Here is a 27,641-nt window from a genome sequence, read left to right on the forward strand (position 1 = left end):
AGCATTGGGTTGCTGTCAGTTTACAGAAACAAATACTGGTTTTCCAAAATTGCAATTTTTACTGGAAAGCTCAAATTCTGTCATTGGTTACAAATACAATCAGTTGTTTTACTTAAACTGACAGGATCACTTTATTCGTTTTCTAGAAAATGTGAACAAAATACCCCAAGTCTGAATAAGCCTCATTTATTGCTGAGAGTTGTTTTAGGTTAAAATGATGTTTATGGAAAAGGCAGCTAGTTGGCTCCACAATGTAAGGAATGACCCCAGGTGACTTTCCTTGAGATCATCCTTGTACTTCAGTGTGCCCCAGTATTGCTTTCAAGAGCACTTTTCTTGTCATCATACAGAATTTAAGAAGATGTGTCTTTAATAGTTGAGATTCAATAAAATTAGTAAATGTTTACTTCCTCGAGGACATTCGTAAGTGAGAACGCCTTAAAAAAATAAAAGAAAAGAATACTCATGCAGCTTGGTGGCACTGCCTTGATTCTTGGTAAACCACCAGCAGTTTTACACACCACTGTACTGACAAAGGTCAGTACAGTGAAAAAGACAAGTAACATCGTAGTGTTATTCTAGAAGCATTTTGACTTGATGGAACTCTGGAAGGGTTCATGGGTCACACTTTGGAAACCACTACCCTAGGCTATTTTGAAAAGTTAGATTGAGTAATGCTGTAGAAGAGGTGGACTCAGGATGGATCCAGCAGCAAGAGAAGAATAAAGCAAGCTGTCTGAAACATTTTACACCTCATGCAGCCCTCCCATCAAGTGAATCATTCTCACATTGTAAACCCCTTGAGGGCAGAAATAACATAATTGCCTGCGGTCACATGGAAAGCAGTCTGTGCATGCCAAGGGTGTCCACAAGGAGAGGCTGAGCCTCTGCCTCGTTCATCAGAACTGGCCCAGTGTAGCCTCGGAATTATCAGGTGAAGAGGGACAGGCTAATGTTCATGTATTTACTCTGAACACATTTAACAAAAAAAAAGACAAGAATGAAGTTACTGCCATCTCTTCTCCCAGATTAGATTACAATAGCCGTAGCAGTGGCACTAGTCAGTAAGGACCAAGGAGAGGCCACAATTCAGCAAAGCTGTGGTCAGGTGACTGGACTTTGGCTGTAACACTTTTTCCACCCAACTTGCACAACCTAATTCTGGAACTTATTCAATTGCCTCCTCGGGAAATATTATTAAATGTTATAAAAGAACTATGAGATAAGTAAGGCTCTTATTGAATGCAGATTGGAAAATTTTTAGCCATTTATCTTCAAGGAATTTCAGATCTTCAGTTAATTATGATAATGTGAAAAGAGTAGTCCCAAATTTTGTTTTAAACATCACTTTTCATTTATTTTGCTTTATTTATAAAAATTCCTAATGGTTAGTATAAGAATTAAAGTCTCCTCCTAAGTAGAAAGGAAATACTAAGCTAGGCCAGAATAGAGCAATTACTTGGATTATGCATGACTCTTTCCATTTTTCCTATGACATAATAAGCATTTAGTAACTGTTAGCTAAAGTATTAAATTTTATCATAATGATTTCAGATAAGATTTTCCTTAAATGAACAGGGCAAAATAATCAGGAAAAATTTTTGCGTTAAATTCAAATAGTACAGACCTTAGTAATGTGACTTCTGAAGGAATTTACTACCCCTCCGCCCAACCCTCCAAATTGTCACAGACATGGCAACAAAACATTATCGTTACAGACAAGTCATTGAGACATGGACAAAGTTTTCAGTCCCAGTGTTCGTATGAGTCATTCATGTGTCTCTTTTAGATGCTGCTAGATGCTGGTGTCAGCACTGTACGGAACAAATATGAATGAGGTGTCATTCCTATCTTCTGTCTCAGTGTTCTTACCTGTAAAATTAAATAACGTGTCTACCTCGAATAGTATGTTTTGAGAATTTAAAGATTATCTAAATCCATTGTAAACTAAAAAGGACTTTTAAAAACCAGTAGATTGAAGATGGACTAAGAGCCTATACCTGCTCCACCCACCCCTCCCTAAAATCCCAGGAAGTGACACAAACAAGTTTTAAAAGATTCCTAAAAAAGAGGAAGTAGAGGCCGGGCGCGGTGGCTCAAGCCTGTAATCCCAGCACTTTGGGAGGCCGAGGCGGGTGGATCACGAGGTCAAGAGATCGAGACCATCCTGGTCAACATGGTGAAACCCCGTCTCTACTAAAAATACAAAAAATTAGCTGGGCATGGTGGCGTGTGCCTGTAATCCCAGCTACTCAGGAGGCTGAGGCAGGAGAATTGCCTGAACCCAGGAGGCGGAGGTTGTGGTGAGCCGAGATCGTGCCATTGCACTCCAGCCTGGGTTAACAAGAGCGAAACTCCGTCTAAAAAAAAAAAAAAAAAAAAAAAAAAAAAAGAGGAAGTAGGTGAAACCAAACCTCTGAAAAACAGAATCAGACAAAACCCCATTCAAGAGAAGGGTGCTGCAAAGGTAGAGTGGCTTCAGGAGGATTTAACCCCCACATCAGTGGCTGTAGAGATTAGGAAGAGCTCAGGGTGTTCTCCTAACAGATTGAAGAGCTGCCTCTGAAACAGCAAGGCTGGTCTGCTCTGCCTGCAACTTAGTGGTGCTGAGTGCAGGGTAACGGTGTGAAATCCCACGTAACAATGTGAGGCCAAACCTCGGGTAGTCCTACCCACTGGATGAGCTCCCCGAGACAGAGCATACGTTACTTCCACATCCCACACAATTGTATATCGTGTCCTTCTCCATAGCCACCAAAAGAAGCCTATTTTAAATAAGGGGTACCTTCACAGACAGACTCAGAATCTCAAAAGCAAAAACTAACACATATCTAAAATGTATAAAGTATTTAAGAAACAGCATACTCAGCAAACTGAAAAACTAATGTCTTGAGTAAACAGCTCACAGAATAGAAGATGATTTTAAAAAAGTGATTAAATTTTAGATGGGTAGGAAGATATGGCGTCCATAAAGGCCAAACCATTTATAGAGTTGGGAATTTAGACGTTAGTGGATGGCTAAATGGGCTGCTAAGTAGCACAAGAGGCTGAAGAGCTAGACATACGCTACAAAACCTGGGGGAGAAGGAGAGAGCGAATCCAAGACTTCACAAGCTACGTAACTGGAGTTGACAGAGTAAGAAAACAACGCAAAGTAAGGGAAGGAGAGAGACTTTTTGAAGGAAGAAAAAATCATAAGCTTAAGAAAGATATGGGTGATTATTCACATAGAGCACACCAAATGCCGAGAGAGACGTGAGTGTGACCGGTCGTGTACCAGGAACGGAGAAGAGAGACGTGAGTGTGACCGGTCGTGTACCAGGAACGGAGAAGAGAGACGTGAGTGTGACCGGTCGTGTACCAGGAACGGAGAAGAGAGACGTGAGTGTGACTGGTCGTGTACCAGGAACGGAGAAGAGATCCGGAGAAGAACCAGGCTGGACATAAAGAAGCTTTTGTAGCTTTCTCATCAAAAGGATAAACTTCAAATTAATTCCTTAGCATTATTGATAAGGAGAAGGCTTCCTGGTGTCAGGGGAAAAATCAGCTGTCACATCAGACAGACCTGAATTCTAGCCTTGGGACTCAACTTGTTCATCCTTGGATAATTCAGTTAACTTCCGACGGCTTAGTTTTCTCATATATAAGGAGACAGAATAATATGTACTTTACAGAGTTTTGATGAGGTTAAACGAGATATATTTTAAAATATTGAATTTAATTATGTTTATAGTTCTTAAAATATATATATATACATATAATTATATATTAGCTAGCAGTATCTTGTACATAGTCAGCCCTCTGTATCCGTGGGTTCCACATCTGTGGATTCAACCACTTGCAGATCGAAAATATTCAGAAAAAAAAATTGCACCTGTGCTGAAAGTATACAGACTTTTTTTTGGTCAGTATTCCCCCAAACAATATAGTGTAACAATGATTTACATAGCACTTACATTGTATTACATATTATAAGTAACTAGAGATGCCTTAAAGTATACAGGAGGATATACATATGTCATATACAAATGCTATACCGTTTTATATCAGGGAGTTGAGCATTTGTGGATTTTGGTATCCACAGGAAGTCCTGGAAGCATCCCCCATGGATTCCAAGGGACAACTGTGCTAGGTGAATTAATAACTCCCTTCTTTAAGAGATTACTAAATACTTTGCAGTCCAACCCCTTACTCAGGTCCATTTCCTCCTCTTTCAATCCTTCAACCACTCATGTGTCACCTTTGTTGAACAGCCTCTTGCTTCATACCTTTCTCCCACCCCTCAACAAAATTAGACTCTGATCCCAGGGTATTTTGGACATACATCTGTGTGTCTATGCATATTTTGTTCTACTGAAATGTCTTTGTCTTCTCTAACCAGCTTCTTGAGAGCAAGTTGATAGAATTGATGAAAACTACTGAGAAATCCAGGAATGATGCTGAGCACAATGGCTTCCTTTGACCCTTTGTAATGGGGTGGGTCATGGAGGGAGGGTGGAGACATGGTCCTGGTGCCAGGGTGGGAAGCCCCCCTCCACCTTGATCAGTTGAGGGATGGGCTTCCCCTGGATCCCTTTGGTGGAGTTGAGAAGTATTTGGCCTAATGTGTTTTCAAGAAGCCTGTTACCAATATTAAAAGTTGTATCCATAAATGAAGAGATTTTTAGTGTTTTCCCCCTTTGCCATATGTTGGGTTTTTAGCTTATCTTTGGGAAATAGGACACGTCTTTGGTTAATAGACATTTGAGGTACACGAAATGAAATGCTGTGAAAGCAATTCAGACGGAACTGACAGGTATGAAAACGGGGCCCAGCTGCTCCCAGCTCCTCGGCTTGATGACAGTCTTACAATAAATAATCAGAAACTGGGTGAAATGATAGCAAATGTCAGTTTAAAGTTTTCTCTTGTCAACACTAAGATTGTCTTATCACCAAACCATTGCTGGACCTAATCATGCTACCGTTTATCTTCCTGTGCATTAAAAAACATTCTTTACCCTCCTTTTTACTGTGCTGAACTATGTCATAGCACCTCACAGTAAATTTCCAGTCTGTGCTCATGTTCATTACTGCTCACTTCATTTGATAAAGGAGACTCAGTTTCGTCAGAAAGGAGTTGTTAGCTCTTCTGCTTATTAGTCGCAGGACCTGTCGTTTACAGTTCCAAGTTAAACAATGGGAACTGTCTCAGCCAAGGAAATCTCTTTCAGTTTTATGGTGAGGTTACTCATTTATTTCTGTGCAACAAAGAAAATTCTCATGAACATCAAAGTTGTATTTGTCTAAGGAGCCATTATGTTTTAACTTCTGACCCTTGGAAAGAAGGCTGAGGTTCATTTAATTTAGTGCTGAGTTTCCAAGAAGCATTTGCCAATTTATTTTCGACAAAATGAGAAATTATGTTGACTGCTGTGAGCCCAGATGCTGTGAAAGAGCCATGGAGGATGCTAGAGCTGCCTGGAGGCCTGAGCAGTGTCTAGACCAGCCTGTGATTTGGCGGATGAACAGGAAGACCCACACATGGAAGTCATATTCCCAGGGTGGCACTGCAGGTGAAGGCCCAGGTCTTGACTGATATTTGACAGACATTTTTTGTCAAAAGCTTTGAGTCTGCATTTCAATTCTCAAGACAAGAAATATTCTATTAGTACTTTAATAGCATTCTCATATTTAAAGCTATAATATCTTAAAAAGCAGGAAAGCCATATTTTTTCTTTTGTTAGTTTCTCCTGGTTTTATTATCTTTTAGAATAGGAAAATTTATCTGCTCTCTTTTCAGCTAGTCTCTCTTCTTCTCACCGTAACTATATATTATGCCCTGAGGGAAAATTAGGACTACAAAAAGGAAGAGGAGGAATTTGAAGCCAGAAAGAGACTAAGGCAGTTACACATCACTGTGATCATGGGGCAGTATGTTTCATGTGGGCCTGACTTCTGTGCCTGAGCATGAGGAAGGATCACTGAAGCCCCAGGGAGATCAAGCAAGAGAAAGTCTGGAAGAGCAAAAGGTCAGGTCAGAGAAAAGTGGGAACCAGTCACATAAGGTGGCCAGCAGTGGTGAGCAAAAGCCACCTCTAGTGTTTGTGTTCAGCACATGACAGTGGTAGTGTTCTGAGCTTTGAGTGTAGGTGCTGCCACTTATAAATTGTGTTACCCTGGGCAGATGGCTCAGCTCAGGCCTGAGCTGCCTTGTCTATAAAAGCATAGAGTTTTTTTTTTTAGATTAGGTGAGCTCATGCATGTGAGAAGTTGTCAGTAGGGCAGTGTAGCTCACAAAAGTTCCATTCCTCTCACACTCCTTTATTGTAATTTTTTTTAGGAATGTTAGCCCTTAATTCAACACCATTTATCAAAACTCTATAGCTACATGTACCTCTGTGGAAGAATTGCACATTGCTACTTGGTATATTAGGTCAGCTATAGTAGTGACTATTGTATATTGCGTTAAGCCAACAGAGCTTAACACAGCACATTTCAGAGAGCTTATGTTATACAGAGAGCTCAAATCTTAGCCACTGTGTTACACTGTATTTAATTAACTTGTAAGCATATGATTAAGCCAGGATAACAAGGTGGGGCCTATGTTCTACATGTGGAAGAAGTATTTTATTCTAAGGAATATTTTGGTCCAGGCAGTTTTCAACAGTACTTACTGTGTTTGATTGAACTGCTTGTAGACACCCAGATTTTTCAACCTGTTTTCTGCCTCTGCTTTGCACATACTGTTCCTTCTGCCTGGAAGACCCTTGCTGCCATTGCCTCTGTCCATTTTTTCTCCACCTGTCTTCACCTTCACCCTCCTGGTCCGTCAGAACACTGTACAAGCACTGCATGCTCCAAGAAGCCATTCCACACGCTAGCGTGATGGAGGTGCCCCTTTTCCATATACCCACTCAACGTATGTAATGTGAGGGTCTCCTCCAGGCCAGAAGGGTGAGAACCAGGGCATGTTGCCATGGGAAACTGACCTCACTCAGGGAGAACTGCAAGGTTCTCTATAGAAGTGGCATTTAGGCCCAGGGCTTGAGTTGAAAATAGCCTGGAGGAAAGGAGAGAAGGGCCTTCTGGCAGAAGTAGCAGCAGATGTAAAAATTCATGCCCGCATGTTTGAGATAAAAAGGAATATAGCTCCATTGCTTACACTTTTCTCATAGGAATTGCCATGCTGTGCTGTAGTCATTGAATGTGATGATTAGTCTCTGGTGTCATTTTCCTGAGAAAGAAAACATGGGGGAAACCCAGTGTGGGTGTGACCAACAAGTGGGGCCTGTGTAGTCAAAGAGATTCAGCTATACCATTCTCCATGCAATTTAGGCTGGCTTCTTAGCTCTTCTGGTCTGCAGTATCCTTATCTGTCAAATGGGTACAGCAGTTTTACTATCTGAGGCCGGGGATGATGTGGGATCTCAGTGGCTGGTGTTCAGTAGGCATTCACAGCATGGATTTGTGCTCTTCAAACTGTGACTTCCTGGGGTGTTAAACATCTCAGCTGGATCGTTTTCTATTTTGATTAGAAACTTCTTGGTTGTATGAAATTGGAAGAATGTGGATATTTATTTCCATGACAGTCTAAGATAACAAATTCAGGATGGTTGTTTCCCTACAAAATTGAGTGGGAAAGAGGGAGACCTGAGAGAGTACATGGAGGCTCTTTCTCAAATACTCAGAATGGTTATGGCTTAGTAATCTAGACTTTTCACAAGTCTGTTCCTGTAAAAAATTATTCCTAGTCCAAATATATTGTATATATGTAGGCTGTTTTGCATCATCTGCAGAATGTCAGTGATAACTCTTCCCTGTTGCTGTCAGTGATGACTCTTTCCTGGTGCTGTCTCAAAGGTGTTGTATATTAGAACATGGATATGCCTGTACTTTGAAAAGATCCTTGGCCTCGTGTAACCAGACTTGTGACTAGATTGCAGAGATCCATTTCCCTGCTCTCCTGTCCCTTGCAGCCATGGCTGCTGAGTCACCTTTTCCCGGCAGCCTTCTGATAGCGATGCAGCAGTACTGATGGAAGAAAACATTTCATCTGGGCATTTGTTTTTAATGTATTATAAAGTAAGTGCCCACAATTCATACAGCACCATGTTCTGTGTTAGTTGAGGGTTTAAGAAGAAATAAAATCTTTGCCTTCTGTAAACATTCCATCTATTAGAAAGTAAGAGTGGCGTTTACCTACTCCCCACTCCCACGGTGCCTCGCACAGGCCTGGTCCCAGCTCTTGGTACACTGAGCTGGAATTGTCCACGCACATCCTCCTTCTCCACACACTCCCAGTCTTCCCAGGTCAGGTGCTGTCTCGGTATTCCCCCATGCACTTTTAGGCACTTACAGTGTGTTGAGCGGCCAATTGTTGTGGTTAAAGTGTCAAAATGTATTTATTATGTATTAAAATTAGGGAGTTAGACAAGGGACCTCTGATAATCCTAAAGTTACGCTTCTGCTCTAGAACTCTGTGATCTCAATGGGAATTTCTTTGAATTTTCAGTCCTGCCCTTTATTAGTTGTCTTTAAGTTTTACAAGACTTCATTGAATACTGTTGAAACTCACAGCCAGATCATTCTGTCCTGTGTTTTGTTTTGTTCACTGCAGTGGTGCTGATTACTATGATTATGGACATGGACTCAGTGAGGAGACTTATGATTCCTACGGTGAGTGACTGGCCAGAGCGTGTGAAGAGAGGGAGGAGAGACGGTCATAGAGAACCTCAAAGTTCTTAATGGGAAGAGAAATTTATAAGGACATTTGGACTCTGAAACAGCAGCTTCCTGCCAATTCATTTGTGCATATCTAGCTATTTTTAGAGGTTCCTTTATTATTTCAGTGTTTAAAGAGGACTGAAGATTTGCCGAAGATTGCATGAATCCAGATTCTGAACTTAAATTTTATGTTTGGGTTGATTGCCGTGTGCTGATTTTCTCACAGAATAGTTTTTCAAACTGCAGACACTTGATAGCTGGGTCTTTTTGAAGTGTCTTGGCTTCATGACAGTAAAGGGTGGTTCTCCCACCTTCACCTTTATATTTTAATTCATTTCTAATCTCAAGCCGTCTGAAAAATATTACACTGAGAGTCATTTCATAAAAGTTACGAAAGCACTGAGCCAAGGAGGGAGATACAGGGTCTGTAAGCTTTACACAGTGGCAACTAAACCCCTCTTAATTCAGTGGAGCTGGTAGAGATGCTGGGGACTTCATGTCCAAAGTCTCACTATGCAGAAGGATGACAGGTTTAAATAAAATAATTGGCAGCAGCAACATAATGGTAGTAAGAAGAGCTTTTGCTGCAGGGCAAGGAGATCAGAGAACATGAAGCTTCAATCAGTGGCAAAGCTCTGATGAATCCCTGGTACCCGGTGCAAGTGAATCAGGATTGTGGTTAATGGATGTTAGGACATTTCTCTTAACAGAACTGAAAACTGTTTTCCCGTGTTAAACCTTTTGAAGTGAATTTTGTTATATCACCTGCCCGAAGCTGTGTTGGCTGCACCTTGAATTTTTTTTTTTTTTTTTTTTTTTTTTTTTTTGGTTATTCTTAAACACTTAAGAGAAATATGTTGGTTTGCTGAATGCAGGGTACCTAAATTGTTGAAAGTTAGCTTGAGGGAATGACGCTGATTGCATGTTTTGTATCAAAAGAAGAGGTCATTTTAAGCATTTTTTCTTCACAGCTTTTTAAATTGGTCTCTGTGGACACATAGCTTTTAAATTGCTGTGTGTTGCAGCAGGGATGTTAACTGTTTGATGTCAAAGACTTGTAGATAACTCATTCAAATTTATCTTCAGGCCAAACAGCTGTTTCATTTCAGGAGATAAAGATGATAGAATGTCCTTCGTTATTAATACCATTGTCCAGTTCGGATTTAGCATTATGATGAATGAAATCTGACGTGATGTCATTAAGTTTATTTCATATTCATGAAGTGTCATTGAGAAGTGAAGTTCACCCCAATGCAACTTGCTTTCAGTCTTTTCGTGAGAGCACCTGTGAAAAGTGAGATCATGTTTCCCTTTCTCAGTCTGACCCTTCCCGTTTTGCTCTCCAGGTTTCTTCTTTGTCTTCACAAATGTTTATGTTTTTTCTTTGTTTTTGCTGTGGGAAGAAGTCTGAGTAATCCTTTTCCCATTCTCTTTTCCACTCATAAATGTCCTGATGTTTAGCAAAAGGCAGTTCTCTTTGCTACCTGAGCTTGTGAGCTGTTGTTAAATGAGTAACCAAAAGGAAAGTCCTTGCAAAATTGGTTGCCATTTCAGATTTAAAAAAAAAAAAAAGCATTTTTCTTCCCATGCTGACAAATTTTGTGAGTGAGATGATTATTTTTCCTTGTAATTTTTTTTTAAGTAAATTCCTTGTTTGTTTTTCTTTTCAGTACACCAGGGATACGTATTCTCAATATGACATCTACCTTTGGTTCAGGGCTCAGTTAGATTCTGAAAAATGAAGCCTGTGGGATTCGTGGCGGTGATCTAATTGTGATTTATCTTACTGATTTTAGGGCAAGAAGAGTGGACTAACTCAAGACACAAGGCACCTTCAGCGAGGACAGCAAAGGGCGTCTACAGAGACCAGCCATATGGCAGATACTGATTGTACTGTCTGATGTTGTGAAATAGCCAATCTCCACCAGTCCTGTATACTGTTCAAAGTAATTTTTTTCTATGAACAATCCCTTTTTAAATAAATCAAAATGTTTAAAATCTGAATGGATGGAACTTAAAACTGCTTTGTTGAAACATCAACTTGGGCAGAAACAAAAAAAAAGGACATGTAAAATTTTGTTATTTCCAGTCTGTATATGAAAAAATAGGTCATCAAAAGGAAAAAAAAAACTTTGATTAACTAGTGTTAAACAAAAAATAGGTTTACTAAATATGTTAATCTATTCTTTAATATAAGCCTCACCTTTCATTTTAAAGGTTTCCATAGAATTTAGTTATTTTATCTTTCAGCCATATGCTAGTTTTTTTTTCTCTTGCCAACATGCGTAAAAAGGGAAGCCAATTACAAGTGCAAATAATGTGATATTCTTTTGTAACTCAAGTCTTGAAATGTTCTGTAGTGTTAAGCAAAGTCTTCTCTTGCTTGATACTAAATAAACTTTTGAAAGAAATTTTGTGTGTGTGAGCTAACAATTTCATGGTTTTTTTTATTTATTTAAAAAGGCCTTCATAAATAGTTGTAAACAGGGAAAGAATTCATTTAACAATGCTTGTCATAAAAGGGTCACACTAAACATTGTACAATTTATTTTAAAAATGGTATAAAATTAAATGTACCATTATATACTCACCATAGATTTAAATGCTGTTTAAAGAGTCCAAATGGTATCGAGCTGCTTGAGTGGCACATTAAACTACGCAAAACCAAATCTTGTTTAAAAACTGGTTTTAAAATAACTACTGGATTTTCTGAAAAAGATGTGATCAGTTTTCATCTTGTTGAGCGTTTTTTCACTAGTGCAACTTTGGATTTTTTATGAGAATTTTGGTACCTTAATGAACACCTCGCTCCATGCTGGAAGCACTAAGCACAAAGCTTTTAAAGACTTTCTGGCTTGACTAATTGAGGTCGCACTCGCCAAGGCTGAGGATGTGTAACCCTTAAACGGTCTTCATTTTCAAAGGTAAATAAATCAAATAAGATTTTAATCTCACTTAATTGATCTTAATATAACTAATAAAACCAGAGCGATTACAACTTAGCAAGTTTCATTATCCATTTTAGAAAAGTTTTAAGATCACCTAAATTCTCATTTTAAAAAGTTTAATTTGTTTTAGTAATCTAAAAAGCCTTAGTTAGTCAGTTTAATTGGGGCCAATTATTCCCTATTAAACAACTGTAAAACCTCATAACTAGTAATTTGTAATACATTATTTGGTTAGTAATTCAGGGTACTTCTTAAAACTGACAAATATTTAATAAAGTTATTCTTTAATCATTAAGCTTTTTAATTGTAGATTATGTAAAATGTTTAATTTTTACTTCTTGGGCAATGTTTTTCTCTTTATTTTGAGTAAAAAGGTCTTTTCTTTTGTTAGGAAATGACAGTCATCTTGGAATGTCGAAGGAACTGGTTGCACACCTGAAGGAAACAAGGTAAGTCTGCCTTTTGGTTCCAGTGATTCTGCCCTGCTATGGAAGGTGAAGACAATTTCATGCTTATCTAAAGTCACATGGAAAATTTCCCCTGATGATTTCCTATTACTAGTGATTATGTCAAATTAACTACAAAAGTCAGAAAAGAAGCTTCCTGAATCAGGTCCGACCCAGGAAGCTTCATTATATGCAGCAGAGATTGGAGGCTCAGGTCATCCTGATATTTAAATATTCAGATTACTTTCAATAGCGTGAAAAATATTTTCCAGATTATTCAGGAAAGAGAGCAGTTTGCCAAACTTAATATATAATGTGATCCCAATTTTAGTTTTCTATGTGTATGGGCAAAAGAATTACACAGATAGGCTGGAAATTTTTTGACAGTATTTATCTTAGTCTTATGGAAGCATGATTTTCTGTGCTTCTGAATTTTATGAAACAAATTATAAGTATTATGAAATGTACTTTATAAAAATTACTTCTTAAAACATAAAAACCTGGGGACCTATAAAGGAAAGATAATATTATTTTCGTCTCTCTTTTCACATTTTCTTGGTTTTTTTCTAAAGCATAAAAAAACACTACAATGGGCTCTAATCTTCCAGAGAGTATTATTTTTCAGTATTTGTATTTGAGCTCTGCCACTTAACTGTGTGACTTTGGGCAAGTCTCACTTTCTCCATCAGTTCAGTGAAAATGATGCTTGTCTCATGCATTTGTTAGAAGAATTAAGACCAACCCAAATGCCCAACGATGATAGACTGGATAGGGAAAATGTGGTACATATACACCATGGAATATTACGCAGCCATCAAAAACGATGAGTTCACGTCCTTTGTAGGGACATGGATGAACCTGGAAACCATCATTCTCAGCAAACTGACACAAGAGCAGAAAATCAAGCACTGAATGTTCTCACTCATAGGCGGGTGTTGAACAATGAGAACACATGGACACAGGGAGGGGAACACTACACACTGGGGTCCGTTGGGGGGAAATGGGGGAGGGACAGGAGGGTGGGGAGGTGGGAGGGGATAGCATGGGGAGAAAGGACAGATACAGGCGAGGGGACGGAAGGCAGAAAACCACACTGCCATGTGTGTACCTGTGCAACAATCTTGCATGTTCTTCACATGTACCCCAAAACCTAAAATACAATTTAAAAAAAAAAGAATTAAGATAATATTGTTAGAGTGTTTTGCAACCTGAAAGTGATCCAGTCATGTAAAGTTTAATTGTCAAAGTTGTATTCACATGTTTAATATATATGAAAAATATATGAGCTTGCTTTTTTCTTAATAGCCAAAATTAGCCTGAAATAATTAAATTACCTTTAGAAAGAAAATAATTCTCATCATTTTTGTAGACAAAGTAAGTTTATTGTATTTTCTTTTTGTTTGTCTGTTTGGATTTTTGTTGTTTGTTTTTCTCTTGTAAGGAAAGGGAATGTGACGTTCACCACACATCTGTAGTGTGTGATGTTACTGAAATTTTTCACGATTGTTTTTCTTTATTAAATTTTTTTTTAAGGAGTTGGCTTATAGAATAATAAGTTAAGAATTGTGGATAGGTAGAGGGTCCATCCTCAGGTGCTCTTCAGAGTTAATAGGAAATACCATACAGTTTTATGTTTATTCTCATTTTTTCAAAGCACTCATAGCTTTATCAGACTGTGAAAAGGGGTTGTGATACAAAAAGGTCCAGAACACTATTGGACAGGAACTTTCCGACTTGTCCTTCAAGATCGTCTCTTATCTGGCTGATACTCCAGCAAACCGTATTATTTTATATTTCCAGAGGAAGGCCCTGCTGTAGATGAGCCCAACTTTTCCTGTCTCTAAGGGCACATTGCATTGTTCCCAAATCGCTTCCTCCTAACTTTTGTTTTCTCCCCTTGGAATTCATTTATCTTCTCATATGACGGCATCCATGGAACATGATACTGGACACAGCAGAGGCACTGGTCATACAAAGGTTGATAGCATATGGAACCCTGTATTCAAGTACTGCAAAACCAAATGGAGGTGACAGGCCCATAACAAACAACTTGCTGTCCCCTGTATCTTCACATGAGGAAAACATACCTGTCCTTCAGAACTCGGCCCCATGCTGTCTGTTCCATGATGTCCTCACCGGTTAAATCAGGCTGTGATCCCTCCACCGTCTCTAAAGAGCATGCTTGGTTCCTGTTTCTTCATTTTAGTATTGGTATCCTATGACTTATATTGGTTGTAAGTTGCCGTAACAGCTAAGCATGTACTTATAATTTTCTGTAAATCATTTTATTGAATCCTCACAGCCATAAGAAGGTATCACCTACATTTTTTAAAGGGAAGAAATTTAAGCTTCAGGAGGTGAACTTCGTGCTTATGTTGCTCATGTAACTTATAATTGGTAAAGCCCAGATTTGAACCCATTGACTTTAATCCAGAGTCTTTGATGTTAACCATTTTGTTATACTGTCATTCTCAATATTATAGTGGCTTCTCCATTGGATTAAAGGCTCTTTAAGAGCATGAGCCTTTAATTTTTGAAACTTCGTGTCACAGAGAGTATCTCACACAAAGCTGAGCATTGTAAGTAACTGCCCTCTTCTCTATCTCTACCACACCTTGCCCCAGATTCCTTCATGGAGAGAGTTTTTGGCTTGTTTAGATTCTGAATCTTCTGGTACTCAGGTATTCCAAGTCAAATCTGTATCAGTATTTACCCAGATATATTTCCTGAACACCGGCTGTGCTGCAGACAGTAGGAAGACAATGATTAAAGACATCATTGCTGTCCTTGCAGGTGCCACAGTCTGCTGGGGAAATGGGCAAAGATGAAGCCTGTAGAGCTCAGACAGAGATACATGTGCTTTCTAGGCACGTGGAAGGGGGATGTGTAACCCAGGCAGGGTGGTCAGAGATAGCAGAAGAGGCCCGTGGAGATATTAAGACCAGGAGAAGACAGCCACACAGGGCAGGTCCTCTTGGAGCATCCGTATTTCCGCTCTGCCCTTCACCCGCTTTGCGACCTTGAGTCCATGGCTTAACCTCTCGTAACAAGAATCTAAACTGCAAGCTCCCCACTAATAAAAGAGACAGTCATGATGACTACCTTAGATGTGCTGTGAAGATTAGAAGCATGCCTGGCACAAATAAAGATGTTCACTCATTGGTTTCTGTATGTAAATTTTTGCAATTATAAGAACACATCATTTAGGAAACTTCAGTTACATTAGATAATTAGAGAAAGAAAGGGACGATGCTGGCTGCGTAGGATGAGGGACATGTAAAGAGGGTCTTGTAGGTTCTGCTATGAATCTCAAATTCAGTGCAGCCATTTTTAAGTATGGTATCCTCTGCCTTTAAGCTTGACCTGCTGCATTCCCTTGGGCAGTTACAGTTCCTTGTTTAGTCTGTTCCAAAAAGAACTCTACAAACTTCCGTTTTCACTGGTTAGTGATTCTATGACCAGACAATCGGTGCCTTAAACAATAGGCGACTCTTAACTTTTTATCCTCTTGTCCGCCGTCTCTTTACATGGTTATTTGACTGTGTCAGGGTTTATTTAGTAAGTGAATGGCATTGTCAGTGTGGTCAAGGTGATTCCTAACAGGCAGTGTTAGCAATGGCTAACCAAGGCCCCCAGAAACCCACACAATCCTGTTAACAGTACCACAGTTTAGATAGTCAGGCTCCCTTGTTCAGCTCAGAGTTAAAGACTCTGGTCACTGTTTACAGAGACAGGTTCCAGAATTTAAAACTAATGATTTGAAGAAAAAATAAAATTGTAGAGTCAAAAGTTAAATGAAAATATAAAACATTTTATAGAATATATGTGAAATCTAAGGAATAAAGTATATTGTTTTCTGTGCAAATAATGTCTACTATTTATATTGATATTTAGTGTTACATAGGGATAGAAAGAAAAAAATCATTATTTTAAAATAACAATATATTTTATGCCGGATTCTGTTTTGATTTCTGATTGGAAAAGGTTGCAGATCATTTTTCAATCTGCATTTCACCCTTCTGTATCAATGGAAAATTCTGTCCAGTTGAAGTTGATTCTGGCATTCCTGTTTCAAGAATCTCAGCTATGTATTTCAGCTCTCAGCTCCCACTGCTGAAGTCATTTTTCAGATCTTAATGTGATGCGTCCTTCAGTGGCTTTCAGGATAAAGCTCAACCTCCTTGGCTCTGAACATCAAGCACTGCGTGATTCTGCCGCTGGCCTCGTCAGCCGCCTGGAGCACAGCATGCTCTGACCGCACCCCGCTGTGGTCCAGCCCTGATAGATTGAAAACCATCTAGAGCTTTTCTAGCAGTGTCATTCTCTGCCTGAAGTTGCAGTTCCTTACCCCACTCAAATAAATGAACACAGCTGAGTGGACACAACTCTCACCCAGCTCTTGGTCTAGCTAGTTGTTGCAGGCCTGTCAGCACTTCCAAGTGAAACTTGAAGCATCCCCTCACCCAGGAGACCCTCCCTAGCCCACTATCTTCACATCCAGTCTGGGTATAGAGTCTCTACTGTAGACCCTCGTCTTACTCTGTGAATTCCGCAATACAGTATCCTGAGATTGTCCATGTGTTTGCCCTCCTTTCCCCCAACCAGATTGTAAACATCTTCAGTGCAATTACCATGTCTTATGCCTAATAAGTGGTAATTGAACAAGTCATTGAATGTGTGAGTGAATAAAGTGAATGTGGTAGCCGGGTGGCTAATAGTACAGGACAATGTACTAGGTCTTGTTTGACCTTATTAGGTTAAGTTAGTCACCCTTTCATTCAAGGAGAACTTAGCAGGTTATTAAGTTCTGTCTTGTGTGTTTATCTCATTTGAACCACTGCTTGTGGGATTTATGTGCCTGCTACCTAACACAGGTCCCAGTACCAGCAGTCAAAACAAGGAAGTGGAATAAGCAAACAGGTACTGTTGTGAAGCATGGATGGTGATGCTATCCTGAGGCTAGATTTCTATTCTGTTTGTTGATGAGTTTTTCTCCCTGACTGCAGGACTTTAAGTTCCTTGAAGATAGAAGAACCATGTCTGATTTGACTTGTACTCCCAAATCCTAGCCTACTGCCTGGCATGCAGACATAGTGGGAACTGACCAGGTGTTCAGTGAGGAATGAATGAGTGAAAAAATGAACCTGTAGTTCTTGAAACACTAACAGTGAGCACACTTCAGTACAGACAGTCCCTGACTACAATAATTTGCCTTAAGACGTTTCCCCTTTACAATGGTGGAAATGTAATACATGTTCAGTAGAAACTGTACTTCAAATTTTGAATTTATGTATCTTTTCTCTCACTAGCCATGGCAGTATGATACTCTTGCAGTCATCAGTGAGCCATTTGGTTTTTCAGTTTGAGTACAGCGTTCAGAAATTACTTGAGATATCAACACTTTATTATAAAACAGGCCTTGTTAGATGATTCAGCCTAACTGTATGCAAATGTTAAGTGTTTTGAGTACATTTAAGGTAGGCTAAGATAAGCTATGATGTTTGGTAGGTTAAGCGTATTATATACATTTTCAGCTTAATGTGTTTAACTTACAATGGGTTTATCAGGACATAACCCCATCCTAAAATGAGGAACATTTGTATTAATTTGTTTTCTTAGTAGAAGTGTGATGTTTCCATAACCATTACATTTTTTCAATGATAAATGTGAAGTTGGAAAACCAAAATAAGTCCTTTATTTAGTCGGTAATACGTGTGCTTGGTACAAAATATAAAATATACACACAGTGGTCTTCATTCCCACCCTTACCCCCACATATCCACAGGCAACTGTTTGTAGTGGTTTTCATGTATCTTTCCAGAGATAGTCTGTGGATAGGTAAAGCAGTTTTTTAAAAATTATTACTGTTTTTTACATAAAAAAACCTTATGCCATTTGCTCCCCTCATTTTACTTTGAAGTACGTCTTAGAACTGATTTTCTGCTATTTTATACTAGAAAGCTACCTTTTTCTTTTTATTGGCTGAATAATATTTATATGAAAGAGCCATAATCCAAACAACTACTGACAGACATGTAGTTAGTTTCTAATATTTTGCTCTCATTAAAGGCAGTGCAAGAAACCATGTTTATAAATATCTGTGGAATGAATTTTTAAAATAGACTTACTGGGATTTTATAGATGTTTATAGAGGTCATGGTGCATCTTAATCTGCTTTGCTAAAAGAAACCTAACTAAATGCTATATGTATTCATTATGATCTACAAGATTAGCTCCTGTGACCACAGCAGAAGTTCATCTGCTCAGAAGCTTCTGCTGTGGTCACAGGAGCTAATCTTGTAGCTCCTGTGATTTAAAATGGTCCTTTATACACAACACAATGTCTGGCATGTGGCAGGCTGGATACCTGTGTGATTTAGCGAGGAGAGGAGTGTGTGCTGGGTCCAGTATGGACACCACCTGGACACTCGCTGTGTCTTAAATGGGGAGAGCTGAAAGTCCTGCAACTCTTCCTCAGACTCGTGCTGGTCTCCTCACATTCCCAGAGCTTATTTACATCAGCAAGTGCATTGTTAAGGGCTGGCCTGTGGTAGGGCAGGCTTTGTGGGATGGACGATGGCCACACCAGGGTAGCCAGAGAGGCCTATAGACTCTCTAAGGAAACAGACAGGATCTCCTCTAGCACTGCCCTGCACAGGCTCGTTGCCCACCTTCTCCTCTTCTCTGGTTCTCCAGATCCTGCCATTTCTTCAAGATCTCTTCTCTCTCAGCCAAAAGAGTCTTCTTTTATCTCCCCATGGGAACCCTGGCTGAGAGGACTGGATTGGCAGATGTCTCATTCTGACCCTCTAGTTGACGGGTCGATGCTGTGTAAATGTCCTTCATCCCTAGTATACTTCTGGAGGGTCACAAGTGTGTCTGTCACATTTTATAAACCTCAAAGCATTCAGCACAAGCCATTCAAGAAATATTTACTGGTAAATTAAGGCAATGCCCTCATCAATAAATTTACTATATTAGATGTTTAACTTTTTAAAGTATTCACCTTTAAATAACAGTTTGCATCTGATTCATCCTAGCAGTATGATGTGTTATGCAGGTGACACTGAGACGCCCACTGTGTCCCTGGCACTCTGTAGTAACAAAAGGCTAGAGAAGGGCAGAGATGGTGCAGAGGAGAAAGCCATGAACTTGGTCCGAGGACAAAGGAAGAAATAAAACCTGAATGGAGTTTCGAAAGTCGAAATCTTACAAGCCAGGAAGGGAGGAGAAAATGTTAAGACACAATAAGCTACTACAGGTGGGAGACAGGGGTGTTGACCAAGACATGATATGACGTCACCTGTTTGGGGGACGTATAAGCAGTTGCTAGATATAACATGCTGGGAGAGAAATGACAGGGAAGCTTCTGGAGAGTTAGGAAGGGGCTGGGTCCTACAGAGCCGTCAGCGATGTACTGAGTTGTTTTGAGCAGGCTTTGTGGTATTGAACAGTTACCTGGGGCCTTGGACTTGTGTGACCAGAGCCTTGAGAAGTCAGCACCACCACAATGGCCATTTCTCCACTGCGATTGTGTTGGTTTTTGTTTTTTTTGTTTTTTTCCTGATCACCAGCCAATTTTTAGTTTTGTATAACACATCAAAATAAGTTATTTTGGGTTAGGTAATTTAAAAAAAACGTAAATATGTCTGAAAATTCAGTCTCTTCTCGGGTGACAAGAATGCAAGGACTCTGCCAGGGTAGACCCCTAGGAACTCATAGGTTACTATCCGAGGTTTTATGTGAAACAAAGCATTGCTATTCTGAAATCGCTCCATAAATATCATAATGGATAGTAGTGGAATCATTAATCATTTGTCTATCTTTACTGAACACAAATATTTTATGTCCTTAATTTTAAGGATTCTGTTTTGCATTGTTTTCCATAAACATCCTTATTTCTATTAAGCTTCTACTTGCCTGCTTCCTCTAAACCCTGCTATTCCCAATAGAGCATGTAATTATTATTAATTTCTTGATATATACAAATATATTTCATTTTCCTCTCTTTCAGGAACTTTCCTTCTATTTATGGACTGCTTAAGAATAGTCAACTCACCAGCGTGCCTAGTCAGCAAATGCATCCACTTGGGAACTTGAAAATCATCTTAATTAATTTTTTGTTTGCATAATTTTGTTTTCTGTGACATGCTTTTATTATATGATTATGCTTTTAATTTGAAGAACCTACTCTTTAGAAAAAAAAAAAAAAAAGGAAAGAAAATCTATCTTATTTTGTTGTCTCCCAATAACGAAAAGAGAAGGACTTGTATAGTAGTTAATAAAGGCTGCCTATTGAAATCTCTTCTGCTTTAAACATAGAAAAACAAACTCTTGTTATTTCAGCACAGTTCTAAATTTTGTACACTTGAGAACCATGTACAGCTGCAACTCACTGCAAGAAGTCAAGATTCTATACATATTCCACATTTGAAAATGATTTATCCATCTCAGTTATGAACCAATAAATATGAAAGCGTTATGCAAAAAGTATTCTGTCACATAAGAGGTTAATTAGAAAGGCTTCTCTGGGAAGCAGAGCGGCACTGTCAGAATGGAAACCTGATTTTCAAGCCTTGGTGTAATTTGTTAGAGAACATGAAGGTCATAATCCCTGTGGACAGTATTTTTCTGTTCATTCTCTTTTCATCATTTACTAGTGCATTGTGATTTTAATTCAATACGCCCCGGGAGGATGTGTTTTATTTCTTTTGTTAGAAGCTCGCACAACATGTTTCCTGGTCTTGGAATTTCAGGAACCGTCTTGCACATTGTTAAATTGTCGCTTTCTTGCCTCAAAGACACATTTTTTGAGGCATTCACTTTTTACAGCATGCTATGTTTGGAGCATTATGTTAACAACAGAATGACTTCAAATAGTTGAGCTTTTTCTTATCCTCATATGCATTCTAAAACATAATTCTTTTGTACCTTTTAGATGTGTCCGGTACACATTTCTCCATCTCGGAAATGCATAGAATACAAGCTGTGTGTTAGAGCAGTGGCTCTCTGCAGCGAGAGCTGGTGTGCAACAGTGGAGGGTATGTGCCTATCATGGGGCCAGCTCAGGAAAGCTAGGGACAGCCAGGAAGCAGCTTCACACACCCTTTTGTTCGGAATTAGTTTTAAACAAATAAGAACTTTAGAACATAAGCCAGACTGTGGTCAATGAAAAAGGATTTGAACTTCTTTTTTGCTTGCATCCTTTTTACCTGCTGAGTCGTTGATACAAATCACAAATCTACAAGTAAAATCCCATGGATTCAAACCTCCTGACTTCTATCCTTTCCCTTCTCCTTGATCCCACTCCTACAACCTTAATCTTGGCTTCTTATTTTACTGCCTACATTATTTAATTCATTAAGCACATTACTGAGAACTTAACTGCTGGCTACTGTCTTACCTATGTGAGAGAGAGAGAGAGAGGAGAAAAAAAACATAGGGTGTTACCCTGGAGAAGCTTACATCCCCGTGGGAGGGACAGGCCACATCCACGAGAATGTCAGGTGCTGATGGAGTCTTGGAGAAAATTGTGGTAACAGGAAGAGGGGCTAGACTTTAATTAGAGTAGGCGAGGTAACATGTTAGCAGGGACCATTAGAAGGAACTAAGTTACATTAAGATACTGGCACATGTAGAGGTCCTGAGGAGGAAGCGTGTTTGGGCACTTCAGGAACAGCAAAGATGCCAGAGCACAAGTAATGGCGTGAGCAAGGGATATAGAATTAAATGAATTCAGCAGGCTGATTGGGAGCCAGAGAATAAAGGGCCAATTTTGAGCTTTAATGGGAGCTGTTGGGCAGATGGCAAGAGGAGCTGAGCACAGGTCTAGGGTGATCCACTGTCTGAGAATAGGCTGTGTGGCAAGGTGCAGAGACCCACTGGAGGCCACTGCTATGAAGATAAGGAATGCGGACATAGTCCAGGGTGGCAGGGTGTAGCCGCTGAGAACTAGCTAGACTTCAGGTGTATTTTGAAAAAGTAGAGCCAGTAAGACTTAGGGCACAGATTGGTTGTGAGATGGAAAATAAGTTGGATGATACAAAGATTTTGGTCCAGGGCCATTGGAAAACTAGAATTGCCTCTTTCTGGGATGGGAGGATTTTAGGAGGACAAGGTGATTATGTTAAGTTTTGAGATACAAATCTGGAAGTGGGGGAGAGCTCAGCTGGAGATAGAAATTTAAAAGCCATCAAAATATAGATGTCATTTAAAGCTATAGTGTGGATGGAGATCAGAGAACAGACCCACGAAATGTTACATCACTTGTAAGTCAGTGAGATGAAGAGGAACCAGAAAAGGAGACCAAGAAGGAGCTGCCGTGAAGGAAGAAGAGAACCAAGAGCAGCTCCCTGGAGACATCTGAAGAAAGGATTTCAGGGGAAAGGGATGTGGTCCTTCGCTGCAGACAGATAGGTCAAGAGAAATGAAGACTGAAGATTGGACACACACAGTAGCAACAAAAAAGTCATCGGTAGTCTTAATTTACCTCATAGAGTGAAGGTTTGGAACAGATTCAAGAAAAATGGGAGGGGAGGAATTAGTCTAGTAAACTCTTTCAAGGATCTTGCTTTAAGGCATTGTTGGAGAGGGGTGTAGAATTAAAATAAAAAGCTTGAGCATGTCGGAGAAATAAGTGAGGGTTGCTGGGGAGATGTCCATGAGCAGGTCTGTGCACGCGCATTATTCTGTGCACACATGGCCTAGGTGGGTGCAGAGGCAGGACAGCAGACAGAGGACAGACAGTAGCACATATACTCACAAGCCAGTAGGTTCCGCAGTTCTGCTGCTGCCAAAGCTCCATGACATGGACATTGAATGGTGCGTATTCCACCATGACCAAAGCCTTCAGCTTCCAGGCTAACTTGCAGATTCCTCGGCTTAGCAGGCACATTGCTTCATGGTTTTCCTCCTACCTACCTCTTTAGCCTTAAATTTCCACTATGATAACTATCAGGTAAATTGTAACTTCTCTGCCATCTTGGCATGGCTATCTGTTGTTGTTATTCAAGATTTTCTGGGAAAATGAGTGATTTTTAACCAGAACGTGGACATACTAGGTATTAGGAGATTCTGGATCATATTTAGATGGCCTCCTTCGACGGGGCTTTGGTGAGGGAAGAGGGGTGCTGCCTTATTCCTGCCGTGTGGGAGGACAAACAGTCCAGGTTCCCCATTTGGCCTCTGTTGACAAAGGGAGGGGAAAGGAGGACCTTCTTGTTACTTGCTGGGCAGGTTCCAGGTCTTAAATAGCTGCCACTGATAGCAGCCTGGCTCCACTGGCATGATGTGTGGGCTGTGGCAGCCTCATTACCACTGAGCAGTGGATGGTAAAACGGACTCCACTACACCTCTCTGACACCACCCCAGCTTGGGGGGGAGTAGGGTGTCTCCTTACTGCCAGGCAGAGATCCAAGTTTCTCCCGTAGTGTCCACTGACCATGGGGAGTCATTGCCACCAAGCCGACAGAAAAGTCCTACTTGGCCTCTCTGACACTAGGCACTGTTCCACACCCACATGCAGTCTTCACTAGGGCCACTGGGAGCTGCTTGTAGCTCTTCAGATTGGCTGATCTTTTTCACTTCTTTACATGTATCCTTTTAGCTGGTCCACCTCACTCTGCTTCCTCTAACCATTGTGATTAGAGGAATGGTGATTCCCAGCTTTTTCAGGACATAACACACAAAGAAAATTATAATATATGCAGAACTCACTGGAGTGAGTGGAGGAGACCCAGAGCTCATTAACCTTAACCCTAACCCTAACCCAGCCCCCAGCTGCACCGGAAGCTAAGGAAAATCAGTGTTTTTGTACACCCGTCACCCATTCACAGTGCTGATTGGGAAGCTCCAAGATTTTAGCCAACTCATACTCATTCTTCAAGACTTAGCCCCAAAACGCTAACCCACAACACCCCGTGCCTATGTCATCGCACTGTATGAGAGTCATCACACTGTATGAGAGTCATCGTGACAGTTTCTGTCCTCCCAAGAGGCTTTACAAGCTCTTCCTTGTCTTAGTCTCTTACGGCTGCTATAATAAAATACCTTATTCTGGGTAATTTGTTAACCATAGAAATGTACTGCTCACAGTTCTGGAGGCTGGAGTCCAAGGTGCTGGCAGATTCAGTGTCTTGTGAGGGCTTGATCTCTGCTTCAAAGATGGTACCTTCTGTGTGTCCTCACATGGCAGAAGAGGGCAAAAGGACAAGGATGCCTCCATGACCCTCTTTCATAAGGACACTAATCCCATTCCTAGGGGGCAGCCCTCATGACCTAATCACTTTTTATTTTTTTGGAGACCAGGTCTTGCTCTGTCACCTAGGATAACATGCAGTGGTATAGTCATAGCTTGCTGCAGCCGTGAATGCCTCAGGTCCCACATTGGATATTAGGTTTCATCCTATGAATTTGAGGGGACATAAACATTCAGACCACAGCATTCTACCACTGCCCCCCCAAAATTGGTGTCCTCATTTTATTCCAGTGGCCCCAAAAGTCTTAACTTTTTCCAGCACTAACTCCAGCATCTGAAGTTCCACAGTCTAGTCAAAATCAGATATGGTTGAGACTCAAGGTACAATTTATTCTGATGCAAATTCTTCTCCAGCTGTGATATCTAATGTGCTTCCAAAATGCAGTGGTGGGACAGGCATAGGATAGACATTTCCATTTCAAAAGGGAGAAACAGGAAAGAAGAAAGGGGTAATAGATCCTGACCAAATCCAAAACAAACAAGGCAAACATTTAGTCTTAAGCCTCCACAATAATATTCAACTCAAAGTCCTACGTTCTGGACACACTGGGGTGGGAGTTGGGCCTCCAGGGATCCACGGGGCTCTACCTCCATGGCTTTGCTGGGTGTTAGCCACGTGGCAGCGCTCACAGGTTAGAGCCTCATGCCTGTGACATTATTGCTGTAGTTTCCTGCTGGTAACTCCACCAGTCTAGGATCTCCAGAGGCTAGAGTGATGAAGTGGTATATTTAGCAGAAGAAATCTTTCTAAGTGAAGTATTGAGAGTGATGGCCCCGCTCCTAAGGCTACACTAGGTATTGAACAACAGGGGCTCTCTGCTGTGGTCCTGCCCCTCCCCCTCCAACAGCTCCACTAGGCACCACCACCTCTCAAGATCTTCAGTTGCCTTCAGGGTCATTCTTCTGTTGTCTTGATGAAATGCACCAGGCTTTGCCTATTCATGCTAATCTCCTTATCGAGTGGTCTCTTAGCTGCACTTTTGGTGTGACTCTCTCATGAACACATTTTCTCATTCTCTGCAGGCTGAGATTTTTCCAAATTCTTGTTCTGCTTCCTTTTGATTATAAATTTCATTTTTTATTTCTTCTTGCAGTTTAAGCTGTCAAGAGAAATCATGCCACACCCTCAACACTTTGCTTAGAAAGATTTCTTCTGCTAAATATACCATTTCATCACTTGCAAGTTCTCCCTTCCCCAAAACACAGACATGAACACAATTCAGCCAAGTTATTTTGCCACTTAAGCATGGTCTTTCCTTTAGTTTCTGAAAACACATTCCTCATTTCCGTCTGAGACCATCAGAATGGCCTTTACCATCCATACTTCTATCAACATTTGTTCACAATCATTTAGGTAATCTCTAAGAGGTTTGAGGCCTCTACAGCTCTCCTCTTCTGAGCCCTGACCAGAATCACCCGTAAGGCTTCTGCCATGGCAGTGTACCTCAAAACTCTTCCAACCTCTGTTCATTACCCATTTCCAAAGCTGTTTTAGTTTTTTAGGTATTTGTTGCAACATGACCCCACTTCTTGGTACCAATTTTGGTCTTATTGGGGCTGCTGTAACAAAATACCTTAGGCTGGGTGGTTTATAAACAATAGAAACCTATTGCAGTTCTGGAGGCTGGGGGAATCCAAGATCAAGGCACCAGCAGATTCCATGTCTTAATGTGGGCTGCTCTTTACTTAAAGATGGCACCTTCCTTGTGACCTAACACGGCAGGAAGGGACAAGGGAGCTCACTCAAGCCCCTTTCAGAAGGGCACTAATCCCGTATGAGGATGGAGCCCTGATGACCTAATCACTTTACAAAGGCTCCACCTCTTAATACTATCACATTGGGTACTCCTGGCCCACAGTCTCTAATGAGGTAGAAAGCTGTCAACTAGGGCTGACATCATCTGAAGGCTTGGCTGGGCTGGAAAATCCACTTGCAAATTCACTCACAAGGCTGTTGCCCGGATGTCGGATGTCTCCATTACTTGCCACATGGGCCTCTGTAGGCTGGCTGAGTGTCCTCACAATATGACATCTGGCTTCCCCAGAGCAGGTGTTGAAGGGAGGGAGAGTCCGTGAGTGAGGGGCACACAGGACAGAAGCTAAATATACCATTTCATCACTTGCAAGTTCTCCCTTCCCCAAAACACAGACATGAACACAATTTAGCCAAGTTATTTATAACGTACTTTTATACTCTCATTTCAGAAGTGACTTCACATTACCTCTACCACATGCTATTTGTTAAACACCATTCCTGGTGCGACTCAGGAGATCACTCCACAAGGGTGTGGATGCCAGGAGGCAGGACCACGGGCGCTGTCTTGGAGGCTGGCTCCCATCTGGGAAAGGTACATTACATCTCTGTGCCTTAGGGTCCTCACCTACAAAATGGGGATAGTACAGCCTACATAAAGGGGTTGTCAGAATTTAGTAATATGTGTGCCAAGTCCTGAAAATGAGGCCTGACATATAGTAAGCACTTGATATATATTGGTCATCTCTATCATGGTAATACTCCCCCACCACACACATGCACACCCACACAGACACACACACAGCCCGTGTAGAATGTGGAAGCCATCCCTTCCCCTCCCGCAGTTCTATCATGGTAATACTCCCCCACCACACACACGCACACACACACATGCACACACACACACACACACACACACACACACATATGGTCGGTGTAGAATTGGAAGCCTTCCCTTCCCCTCCCACAGTCTGCTGCTCCACAGATCCTCCATGCCATGTCCGTGCCTTCCCCTCTCTCCTGCCTCAGCTGGAGGCCAAGTCGTTTCTACAAGATGGTTGCAGCACCAGCAACACTCCTCAGTGGACGCCTTCTCGGGTGTTCACTCCAGTTGTAACCCATCTGTAATGTGCCCTTTATCCTGCCTTCTGTTAATCTTCCTAAAGTGCAAATCATCTCCCCAAAGGCTTACATCCTTTTAATTGCCTCCAGGCTAAAGCTCAAGCTCCTGGCTTGGCCCTCATGCCCTTTGCCCTCTGACCCAGCCTCCCTCTCCGCGCTGCTCCACCCTTATCCCATCCCTGCTGGGCTCACTGTGTTCAAACACTGCAGCTTTCCCACACACCTACACGGTCTGTTCTTTTCCATGGCATCCAGGTTCTTCCAACCTGCAGTGTCACTCAGTCCCGAAATCGTCCCTGACCCTGTCAGAGATACTCCTTCCTCCTTCCAACATGTGCCCAGAGAGCCTGGCCCTTTCATGCAGTGGATGTTCTCCCACTGAAGTGGAGGCGCTTGCCTTGTGTTCTGCCCCT

At 40.9% G+C, this 27,641-nt stretch overlaps 1 protein-coding gene across 7 annotated transcripts in view; it reads left to right on the plus strand.

Moving 5' to 3' along the window:
• Positions 1-20,590, plus strand: part of KHDRBS3 (KH RNA binding domain containing, signal transduction associated 3) — a 197,683-nt gene extending 177,093 nt beyond the window's left edge. For 5 of the 7 annotated variants that reach the window (XM_010344218.3, XM_039464790.2, XM_074387178.1 and 2 more), the window contains 4 exons: positions 8,597-8,655; positions 10,500-11,627; positions 12,043-12,100; positions 20,112-20,590. In XM_010344218.3, the coding sequence (XP_010342520.1) occupies positions 8,597-8,655; positions 10,500-10,591 (151 nt within the window). In that variant the 3' untranslated portion in view covers positions 10,592-11,627; positions 12,043-12,100; positions 20,112-20,590. Of the gene's footprint in view, positions 1-8,596; positions 8,656-10,499; positions 11,628-12,042; positions 12,101-20,111 lie in introns of those variants that run through there. The other 2 variants (XM_074387176.1, XM_074387181.1) reach the window with 2 other exon arrangements.
• The last annotated feature ends 7,051 nt before the right edge of the window (positions 20,591-27,641 follow it).

Source organism: Saimiri boliviensis, chromosome 15 (assembly GCF_048565385.1).
Source record: "Saimiri boliviensis isolate mSaiBol1 chromosome 15, mSaiBol1.pri, whole genome shotgun sequence".
In the NCBI taxonomy this organism is placed as follows: domain Eukaryota; kingdom Metazoa; phylum Chordata; class Mammalia; order Primates; family Cebidae; genus Saimiri; species Saimiri boliviensis.